Source organism: Gambusia affinis, linkage group LG01, assembly GCF_019740435.1.
Source record: "Gambusia affinis linkage group LG01, SWU_Gaff_1.0, whole genome shotgun sequence".
In the NCBI taxonomy this organism is placed as follows: Eukaryota; Metazoa; Chordata; class Actinopteri; order Cyprinodontiformes; family Poeciliidae; genus Gambusia; species Gambusia affinis.
The window spans coordinates 27028247-27040391 of NC_057868.1; the positions used below are offsets into that span (position 1 = coordinate 27028247).

Below are 12145 nucleotides of genomic sequence, written 5' to 3' on the forward strand. Positions count from 1 at the left end.
AAACATGTGAGGTAACACTTTTTCAATATGAAAAAGCATATTGGAAAGGAATCACTAGTAAAGTGGTAGGTTATACATTGAAGCACTAACTCATACCTGCTGTTATACAGCATGACAGTGCAACTGCTGTAAACCTTTGTGAGAATGTTAATATTTACCCCTTTGGCACAGACAGGATTTGAAGTTTTCCACTCTGCTCCGGCTCACTTCTGTTATCTTTACGGTCCAAACACGCTGCCAACACAGCAGGGAATCACCAAGTCTTTTCCAAGCCAAACATAAATCTCTGTAGCTTGTTCTGCTTCCTTTTTTTTTTTTTAAAGTCTGCCACAGCGTGGTGCATCTTTTATTTTCTGTATGCCTTTCTTTTCATTTCATTGATGTTTACTGACTTTGTGTTCTTTAAACAGACTGGACCTTTTATGATCTAACAGGGAGCTTTCAATTGTTTTGACATCTGTTGTGTTGGTGTGTTTTCCTGTGAAACAGAGACTATTGCTCACTACAAGAAAGTGTAAAACTCTGCTTGGTAACGTGATTAAATAATGAGGTTCCCTGTGTGTGAAAGATTCCATCCAGTACTGTATTATTTTAACAAAGAGATCTTCAATGACTACAAATATTACAAAGAACTGAAAAAGAGATTTCAATCGCAAGACTTTACAAAATAATTTTTTTCAAAGCAAAAGGGGAAAACATGACTTCAGCTTCTGTGTATGGTTGATGAAAACACAAGGGAAAGCATAATCAAGCTCAATAGCTGTGTTCATAAATGCTGGTGAACAACTAATCTTCGACACATTTAAAGAAGTAATTGAAAACAAAACAGAAACATTATACAACTGAACATACTCAGAGGAACTGATCAGATACCTTACGTGATGTCATCAGAGGCATGTGCATGTAGAAGATCGTCTCAGGTAGGATAGATTTTAACTTGATCATGTAATGGTTTACATTTAAAATTACAAAACAAACTGAAAATCTGACCATCAAATCTTGTTTTATAGAGACCAAACTGTATTTAAATTGACTTTGATAAAACAAGAATAAAGCCTGAAATATTTTCACAGGCTCGAGTCAGTTCTAGCATCTGTAAATAAGTGGAAACAGGCTGCAGCTCTTGTGAAAGAAAGACAGTACACCTCACAATCTCTTTATATGGGTCATGTTGAAGACAGTGGACAACAACGCAGAATAAATCCAGGCACACACAGCCTTCAACTGTCAATATTCTGCTCTATCCCAAATGGAAAAACAATAATAATAATAATAAAAAAAAAATAAAGTGCACTCTGGGATGGAGCTGAGACATGTAAACAAGTGTGTGTTTGTGTGCATGTCTAAAGTGTCTGTATTGACATGTGCCTAAATGCATTTGTGTTGTTCTTCATGAATGCGTCAAAATAATAGCAGCAGCCAGCACACTTGAGAATGTGTCTGTTTCACATATTTAGCAATACAGAGCACACTCATATAACAAAGGCATATGGCTAACAGTCTTTGATTGGTATCACAGTTTCATATCAGTCAAATCACAGATGGACTCAGTTTGTTGTTTTTTTTTTGCCACTTCTTTTTTAAACGTACTTTCAAATATTTCTTATTGTTTATTGTCCATAATTATTATCACCTGGGGGGGAAAACACATAAAAAACAAAGTAAAAAAAATTAAATAAAAAATCAAAGTACCCGTAAAGTGAAAGGTGCTTTGCGAAAATGCTGGCAGATTGCTGTGCTTAACTATCGTATGCCATTTACAAAATGTCCAGATGATTTATTTATTTCTTTACATCTAAATGACCTTTGACCCTGCAAAGGTTCCATTCATAGAGTATCAAGTCCAAACTGTGTGCTACAAAATGTTCTGAGAACAGCTTTATGTGCCTGTTGATTATGTATTTTTAATTGAAAAGTGGGAGAATTACTAGTCACCAATTGGACGGCACCCGTTGAAATTAAGAAGGCAGAGGAAGTAGCTCAAATCCACCAGGCCTATCCAGTCCAACAGAACCAGGACGAAGTCTCTGCATCCTGAGGAGAAAAATAGATTCACTCCAGGTTAGTGGATGACCTTAACCAATGGTTTACAATCCTGATCCCAGGGGCTCTGTGTGTCTCTACTCTAACATACCTGATTCAAATAATTGCATTACCTCTGCTTTGCCCCATTGACTGATGCAGTATCATTTTCATCATCCATTCATTTAAGTCAGGTGAAAGGCAGATGGGAAACCCATAAAACATGAGGGACTGTTTTTGAGGAAAAGTACAGAGAATCTCTGACCTAAACTATACTGTTTTAAATTTTACCATAACCCTTTAATCCCAGATGTACTATTTTTGACACGTCTGAGACCTCTTACTCAAAGTTCTCCCTTTCTCCTGAGACCTGTTGTGTAAAAGCTAGTTCTTCTCTTATTCCCTCTGGTGGATGATCTGAGTACTACAGGAAGCAAGTCCCAATTTTGATTAAAGGGTAATATGGATGGGCGCACCTAGTATAAAGGAATAATTTCATGGAGTACATAAAATTAAAATCATTTTTTTTATATAGTTAGAAAATAAAATGTAAAGCAACTAGATATTTAGTCAAGTGAATATTTAGTAGACTAAAAAAGCCAAGATTAACTTAAATATCCATAAATATTATATTTTTACAAGAAAGTGAAAATGTGTTTATCAGTTGGACTAATTTACATTTAAAATTACATTTTATGAGTCACTCCATCAGTTGTTGTAAGAGGATTGATTTGCACTATAATGAAAAATTTCCAAAATACAGTGATATCTTTATTTAGATATCACTGTCATCTAAATATTTAGTGCAATATTCTGTATTGCACTAAATATGTTTTTGATTATTCCAGACTGTCCAGGGTGAACACCGCCTCTTGCCTGGAATGATAGCTGGAGAAAGACACCAGCACCTCCAGAGCCCACTAGGGACAAGGGTGTTAGAAAATGAATGGATGGATGGATGGATGGATGGATGGATGGATGGATGGATGGATGGATGGATGGATGGATGGATGGATGGATGGATGGATGGATTATTCCTTGATGCTTAAGCCAATGTGCAATTTATCAATGTATCACTGAAATAATTTCAATATTTTGATATGTAATTTAACAAAAACTTTTTCTGAGAATTATTTTACGTGTCTGACTTTGTGGGGTCACGGTAATTTAAAACACATAATGCATTATCATGTTTGTTTTTTATTTACCTTGAAGGGAGGCAACTGAAATGAGATCATCAGGGGATCCAGGACATCGGAGCGGAAACAAATTCTTTCACCTGAGGGTTTGAGAAGAGAAAGAAAGAAAAGGTGTCAGAATTGCAGAGTATGTCACTCTGATAGTCTCATTAACAAAGGAATCATCTTTCTTCTTCTTGTTTGGTCCATGCCAAAACCCACATTGGAAATGCTCAAAATTCAAATCAAGTTTTGCAATTTTCTTTTGATCTTTATTCATACATGTTCAATTATTTACACAACACGTCAATGACAATAGACCTGTTTTGATAAAAGTAAAAATAAAAACATACAAACACAGTAGTAACACAGTTAAGAATGTCATCTTAATTAATTACGTTAATAAAATATAAGCTAAAAAGGTGAGCACATCTCATAATAGCTGCATTTTTACTGGTAGCTGTTCAGCTGAGGCACTGTTTTTTTTTTTTTTTTTCAAGAAATAAAGTAAAGTGTTTAATAGCATAAAATGCATAATGTGAACTTTAGCAATGAAAAAGAGAAGTAAGTAAAATATAGAAAACAAAGGCAAACGCAAGTGACAGAGAAATACAGTAAGAATTAGAAAATTAGAAAAACAAAAGTAGAAGTCTGGGTTGTAAATTAATGGGACACAGATTGCAATATTTTTCATTAAACTTTTTTATCCACCTCTTTTGAACATGCTAAACATATAACAGCATATAATGTGGAACTTAATGTTTTACTTCAAAGGGCAATTAACCCGAATGCATAGACATCGGTGCATTTATATAGCCTCCAGAGGATAAGCCATCACAGAATAAGATAATCCATAACACAGGTGAAGAATGAACTGTTTTTTGCTTGTTTGTTTGCACTTTTTGTGTTTTATCCCTATGTTGGTGAACCTCTGGAGAACACAGAGGTTATGAAAGCAGGTGTGAGCCACATCGCCTGTTAGAAGCAAACAGTGGCCACCAGGGGGCACAGCTTAGACACGCTGATTTGGCATGCTGTTGCTGGTCCTACTGATTTTATATCCAAAGTCAAATGAAGGTGAAAGGCAACCTGGACACAAAGGAAGAACATTTTGCCCTTTGCACAACGTACACAGAGAAGCACACTGGCTGGAAGGCTAAACATGTGAAATATGTGCACCTGTAACTGATCAGGTGCCAGATTATTGCAATTATACACTTATTTTAAAAAAGGCAAATAACTGTGATGGACTGGCAACCTTTCTGCCTTTTGTCCAATGACTGCTGGAGACAGACACCTGAGAAAGCTGCAAGGAAAAGCAGGTAAATAGAATAGGTGGATGTATGTATGGATGAACGGATGGATGGAAAGATGTTTTCCACAAAAACGAGATATCCTGATAAATGCCATGAAACAAATCTAAACGCCACAATTACCTGTTCTTTCATGTGTGTGGGAGCCCAGTGCACAATCATTGATGTTGACCTGCTTGTTTGAGTTTTTTTTACGTCAAACCTTTGTCTGGCTACTAGACACACAGATATATAAATACTGTAAGACTTTTTCAATATAAACAAAGGGGTCACAGACAGAACTTACCATTTTTGTCAGTGGAACAGCATCCTCCGATGGCCACCCGCAGTAGTGCACTCGGGACAGTCGTGCAACGTATTCCCAGTCCATTCATAATTCTTCACACGCTGCCTCTTCCTTTCAGTCTCCCACCACAACACCGTTTTGAGTCGTGGCTCGGGATTGTTGACCAGTTCAGAGTGACTGAGGTCTTCACTGAATTTTTAAATTTTTGATTTTTTTGTACCGGCAATCTTTAACAGTCGTTGAATCTGAATGTGTTTTGGTCTGATTGATTAAGACACCGAAAAAGACAAGCCACTCACTAGAATCTCCAATATAGCTTTGAAACCATCTGGGAGGTTACTGTGGAAACAGTGATGCTATGGCAACGGTGACTTGGGGAGGGGGGAAGGGTTACCGAGGAAACACGCGTCACTATGGAGACTGTATCACAGCGGGCTCTATTTGAGGCTACCGCAAGAGAAACGCGCCCCATCTTTGATCGGAGAACGCGCCCTATTTTGTCTCCCTCCTCACGTGTGTCTAGTATCTATAATGAGACCCTGACGGCGGTCTTGACTCTGGTGGTTTACGTGGAGCTGCTTACGCATCAAATAGCCTACCAAGACATTTTACATCTATGGATTTTTTTTTACTTTTTTAAAGACAGTAGTATTTAGACTAGACTTTAACGCACAATAAAGGTATACCACAGAACGGTTTATATGACATAGATATATATTATGCTGGATTACGTCATTCTGACATGATTTATGCTTGACCACACACAGAGGCTACACATATTTAAGTAACTCCGAATATTAAACATATAGGCTATTACTGTCGAATCACGACTCTTGACGCATAACACCGTGTGAGCGTCCTTTATCAGAAGCATCTACTTGTACTCGTCTTTCACAGTCATACAGCTTTTGTCTCTACCTGTTGTAATGTGCTTAACATACTGGCCACTGCACGGCGCACAGCAGGTTCGTTACCGCTCATTCGGAGAGCAACAGTAGATGGCAAGGTGGAGCTCGTCCTCTTTTTGTAAGCAAGAATTACTTAAATATAGGCCTATAGAGTTTTAAAAAATCCAAATTGTTGGAATAGCGCATCTCTTTAAAACAGACGGGTTGTGCCCATTTTTATCCCCGCCCTTTTGCTCTCATTTCATCGGCCGTTGTTTCCAAACGCTGCTGCATATATGTTTTGACTCATCACGTCCTCCTGTGCCCAGGGGTCATTTATTGTAAAGCTGGCTACACGTCGGTGAAGATCTTTTTGTTTATGTTGACACAGTTCTGAGAGTTGTTCTGAGCGGTGGTCGTGGTGGTCGGGAAGTTCGGCTGCTGCTTGAACGCACTGTTGATCCCGTGCTCCTCTATCACCATGTACTCGCTTTTACTGAGTGAGGAGGAAGAGCGAGTCTTCCTCAGCTCCTCCGTGTCCGCCAGGGGTTGACAGCTCCCCACGTGCAGATACTGCGCCTGCTCCTCCCCGTCAGTCTCTCTGTGGTAGAAGTAGTTAAAGTTGGACACGATGACGGGCACGGGTAACGCTATGGTCAACACACCCGCGATCGCGCACAGGGACCCCACAATCTTGCCCCCGATCGTCACGGGGTGCATATCCCCGTAACCCACGGTGGTCATGGTGACGACCGCCCACCAGAACGCGTCCGGGATGCTGCTGAACCCCGACTCCGGGTCGTCTGCCTCAGCGAAGTAGACAGCGCTGGAGAAGAGGATGACCCCGATAAACAAGAAGAAGATGAGCAGCCCCAGTTCGCGCATGCTGGCCTTTAGAGTCTGCCCTAAAATCTGGAGGCCCTTGGAGTGCCGCGAAAGCTTAAAGATGCGAAACACCCGAACGAGCCTGATTACGCGCAGGATGGCCAGAGACATGGCCTGCTGTCCGTTCCCCTGCCTCTCTGCCAGCTCCGTGCCCAGGGTGATGAAGTAGGGAATGATGGCAACGATGTCAATGATGTTCATAATGTTTTTGGAGAACGTGGCTTTACTCGGGCATGCAAAGAAGCGCACCAGCAGCTCGAATGAAAACCAGATAATGCATAGAGTCTCCACCACGAAGAAGGGGTCTGAGAACGGGCTAATGAAATAGGGCAGCGTGCCATTTATCAGAGGCGCAATGGTGATCGGGTCCCTGTTCTCGTCCCTGAACTCTGGCAACGTCTCTAAGCAGAAGATGACAATGGAGATGAGAATGACCAAGACAGACACTATCGCGATTCCCCGGGCGGGACCCGAGCTCTCTGGATACTCAAAGAGCAGCCACACCTGCCTTTGAAACTCATTCTCAGGCAGCGGCCGCTCCTCCTCCTTAATAAAGCCCTCGTCCTCTCTGAACTTCTCCATAGCCTCCTCGCCCAGCTCGTAGAAGCGGATCTCCTCAGAAAAAATGTCAATGGGCACGTTAACAGGTCTCCTGATGCGCCCGCCTGACTGGTAGTAATAAAGAATGGCGTCGAAGCTGGGCCGGTTCCGATCAAAAAAGTATTCGTTCCTGAGGGGGTCAAAGTATCTCATTCTCTTCTTGGGGTCCCCCAGCAGCGTCTCTGGGAATTGTGACAGCGTCTTCAGCTGCGTCTCGAAGCGCAACCCTGAGATGTTGATGACCACCCGCTCGCAGCACTCATGGTCCGGCTCGTATCGGTCCAGAGAGTGGTGGCCCGGCAAAGCCGCCGACTCCTCCAGCATGTTGTCACACGCCACGACCGTCATCACGTCGGCCTCTGTCTCGGTGTAGCCGTGGTTCACCAGGTTGTCGCCTCTGGTTTTGGTTACGCTCGGCGGGGGTGATTGCAGGAGACTGAGGTGGTCGTCCATGCGCGGCTGAAGTCGCATGCAGGGGCGGACGCCTCGCCCCCTCCGCGGACCCCGGTCAACCACAGCCGCCGCCACAGCCTCGGTTCTTCCACGTCTCTTTCTCTCTCTCGCTCCTCATGCGCCTCACTTTCGCTCTTCTACTGTTGCCGTTCCCGCCCACGGGAGAGAGATCTGGATTTATCAACCGGCGATCCACCCGCCTACGGCGCGCCGCTGATTCCTTTCTTTTTCCAATAGTCCGCCAATAGCAGGACGCACCGATACAGAAGACACAACAGACGGACGTCATTCAGTACTTTAGCTTGGGCGTGCCAGCCTCCCTCTGCCCCCATCCCCACATTGTGCTCACACACACACACACGCACGCACACGAGCTTACGCTCTCATTTTAAACAAGGTCATTCCTCACAGACAGGACAGTTTCAATTAGGCAACTTATAAATATATCAAAGCCCATTTATTCTTGAAGAAAAAAAAAAAAACCAAGAGTCTGCTCTCAATTTCCATCACCTTATAGGTTACTTCTTAAATTCAAAAGCAGCAAAACTGAACATAAAAGTATTTGCCAGGTGTTAAATGTGTCTTGTATATCACTTTTTGGCCTTAAATGTGATGTATAAAAATGAAACGGCATTGTTATGTTTTACAGACAATACATAAAACTGTAACTTTTAACTGTAGTTTAACTTCTTATTCTGTTTACAGCGTAGGATAAGTGGTGTATGGATGTAAACTGATTCACTACATAGCATATTTGCTGTTTAGCTCAAAATTGTTGATACCTCTGGCTGATTAAGATTTAAGAGTTTAAAACTGAACCAAGAGGTTCAAGAAATGACCCTAGTTCCAATCGACAGGTGGCTGGGCCATTCCAAAACATTAACATCCCGTCCACTCAGAAGCAAAATGTTGGTAAAATTAAAAGATTTGTTTATACTTAGAAAACTCTCTGTAGTTATGCTGTAGGCTTACGCTACTGGAAGACAAAGTGATCACTTTTTCCTCACTTCCTTCTTCCATCACTCTCCAGTTTGCACTACTTGCCATTAGTTCAGCTGTGAACTTTGTTTTTTTTCTCACTACTTTTTCTCTCTATAAAAGCTGCATCTGGTCTGGCATTTTCTTTGGCTGTTTTTCTTTCTTAGAGGGGGGCATCTGACTCTTAAAATATAAAACCCAAGTGATTTTCTGCTGTCGCAATGAGCTCATCCAGGATGAGTGAATGCTACAAGTCAATGACTTGAGGCAATCTGTTGGGCTTTGTCAGATAGAAACTTTTGAATAATTAATTGAGGTTGTGTTACTCTTTGATAATAGGATTAATTGGAATGTATGCGTGATTGAATTGAATATTTTTTAAAGTGCCTCGAGACATTTGTTGTGAATTGGTGCTTTATAAGTAAATTGAGCTGAAATGAAATCGGACTGTTTAACTAATCACTGTAGTTTGGTTTATATTTGCAAATTTAGTTTGCCAGGTTTTAATTTGCTTTATTTAATTTATTGTGATTTTCAGGGGGGGGGTATATAAATGTTACTGTTGGGGACAGTGGCTTGCTGTTTGATTCCCAATTTAACGATTTGTTTTTCATCCACCAGCTGTGTTGTTTGACCCACTATAAGGAACCCCTCATTGTTTAACAGTCTTTCTTTTTTGTAGACACATGAAGCCGTGTGAAGTCTTTTGGGTCGTGTTAAAAGATATCAGCTTTGCTATCTGCATGACACAGGAAAAATTCAGGAAATGGCACAGACCTTTTCATTCCCCCAAAAGAACCGAACACCCACATGTGATTGGTTCTCTCCCAATCATTTGTTGATACCTCTGGCTGATTGAGAGGTATCAACGTGCCTCAAATATGTATGCATTTGTTTCTGTGTCATGTGCGCTGAGGGAAAACTAAATAAAAGCATGACAGCTGACAGCTAACTGAGCTGAATCTGTTCAGTACAGAAAACACCAAACCGATGAGGCATCATTAAGTACTTCGCCAGTTGTTATGTTTGCTCTTCTGATGTCTTTTACAGATGGAGCTGACCTTGCAGATGTGTCCAGCATTTTAAATTTTTTTATTTTTTTACCTTCACTTTCTTAGGTTCGTTACATGCTAGCACACAGGCATGCACTTTGACGAGAAATGGAAGGAAGAAAGCACAAAAGGGAGGAAAGGGGAAAAAAATATAGAACCAATTGTGAGAGATGTTTGTGCTTGTGGCCTAACAACATCTGCTTCCTCAAGATTAAATTAAAGTGAATAATAAATGACTGAACTAATCTATAAAGTCTCTCATTGGTGTAGGCAATCTGTGCCAACACCCAGTCACATATATTCAGCCATACGTATAATTTACAGTATGAATGTTCAAACTGCTGTTCATCCATATGTGTAGGAGCATTGATTTATGCACAACAAAGTAAATATATAGAGGAAAAGATGTCATAACATTAAAAAAATACATAATTGTGCAAAGGTGATATAGGGTATGCATTTCCATTTTTGGTTTTCAAGATTCTACACAGATCAGAAGCTTTGATACAAAGATCCTGGGCAGGAATGTCTGAAATTTATGACTTTTTTTAATGACATTATTTTTGATGGTCTAATATTCAAGCAAGGGGAAAAAACTGTATGGATCTTTAAAAATAAAGGTTATGAGCACATGTTAGTTTTTGTGTGGATGGCTTCACATTTAAAAAAAATGTTCAGCTTTGTTGTCCTGTTGGAACATCTAATAATGTCCAGGTTCCAAGCATCACAATTGAACTCTCGCTGAGAAGAAAGAAAATTGGTGAGGTTCCTTGGAAGGAGCCATCAAAGGTCAAACCTCTCAACTTCCCAGTGAAAAGTGCAAATAGAGTGCAAATCAACAGAAGAGGCATCTGAACCAAAGCTGATACTTTTAACATCGGCTCTCCTCCACTTGGACAAGGCAAATGTTTTGTGAGGACAAGCTTCATAGTTGGAGAAGGCAGATATTTGCTATTTAGTCAGAACAATAAGTGTGTTTGAAGGAGTCACTGAGAAGCTTTCAGACTGAGCCTCTAAACCCACACCTACTGCATATTGCTTGTGAGAACCATAATTTCAGTGTTTTTTATGAAGGCTCTTTTATCAATGAGATACTTTTATTTTTATTATTATTTTTTTTTTTACATACGCTGTTATCTTTGAGATATATCCAGGGATCTTCAGTTGTTTTTGTGGGAGAACACAGCAGTCTTTTAACACAGAGAGGGCGCCATATGAGGACACATTTGCCAGCCTTGGAATCCCAAGACTGATGACAGAGTTTATGTCCTGAGCTGTTTGTTTTGATGTGCTGGCTCTCTCCTATACGCACACACATCATTTCAGCTTTATGGTGACTCCCCTGTGCCAGCAATAACAGGTCTGCTGTGCAACAACCTGATTTTGGATCATAAGGACGAAACCGGTTATTACACTGTTATTACACCCGGGTTTTTATGACAATGACATCAATTAACCATTTACTGTAGAACTTAATTTCCATCTGAGGAATTGATGAAATGTAATTGCAAATGTGCAAACCTTGTGGATGTTTTTTTTCTCCATCTTTACTTTCACTGTAAATGTGCAGAAAAGAACAGTATCTTATTCTTGCTTCAACTTTTTAGAATTAGAAACTTTGTGTCTTTTAAAGACCAGCACAACTTTTATTCATCCTTCACAGTTAAAGTGATTTAAATGGATGCATGTAGCTGTGGCACATTCAGTTTAGACCCTGTTTTCTTATTGAGGCCACATTGAAGCTGTCTTGCACAAAAAAAAAGGGCCAGTCAGTCTACAGGGACAAAGCTCTGGGACAGCCAAAGGGCCTTCTTATGGTTTCCTCCCTCCATGTTAAATATAGGTCCACTCTAGCTCCCTTATTAACCTACGAAATGAGGCTACCTTTCACAGAGCACTTGAACGCATCCAAAGTGGAGTGTAGCAGAGTCAGTGAAACAAGAGTCGAGAAGCAGACGAAATCGGGCCATTTGAAGAAGGAAATGCTTTGCTGGCTGAGCTTGTGAACATCTGGTGACAAGTGAGGAACCATATTGGTTTGGATAATTTTTTTTATGAATGCACAGCAGCATGCACTTGAAAGACTTCTAGGGAAAGGATGACAAACAGGTGTTCTATAGAAATTGTACACTCAGTTTAAGTTTCCACCAGTAAACAATTTCATTTCATTAGAATTTTACCACAAATACAATAATTTGTAAGCTGTAATTAACCTTTTTTTTTCTTTCCATATTACTGCTACTGATATCAGGAAACATTTTGTTTTGAGCTGATTGTTTTCGACTTCCTCTTTTTTGCTTGTCTTCTTTTTGTTTTGCCATTTTATTATAAATGTTGAGAAATCTACTTTTAAAATGCTACTGCTTTTATAAGAAGAAATGTGGCAAACTAAAAGATGAGCTTTGGCATGTTTTGTGGGATTTTCTTGAATTGTGGGACTGCATGCATTATGAAGCTATGTTCCTAAAATATCCCCTCACAATTATTGATT

General features: G+C 40.4%; 1 protein-coding gene across 1 annotated transcript; it reads right to left on the reverse strand.

The window, feature by feature from the left end:
* Positions 1–6037: 6037 nt before the first annotated feature.
* Positions 6038–7642, reverse strand: LOC122832061 (potassium voltage-gated channel subfamily A member 3). The gene has a single exon (XM_044118429.1). It carries the CDS (start codon positions 7640–7642, stop codon positions 6038–6040), a length of 1605 nt encoding a protein of 534 aa, XP_043974364.1.
* Positions 7643–12145: the final 4503 nt, after the last annotated feature.

Excerpts from the sequence above, each read along its gene's own strand:
- LOC122832061 (XM_044118429.1), bottom strand. The coding sequence starts at position 7,642 with ATGCGACTTCAGCCGCGCATGGACGACCACCTCAGTCTCCTGCAATCA.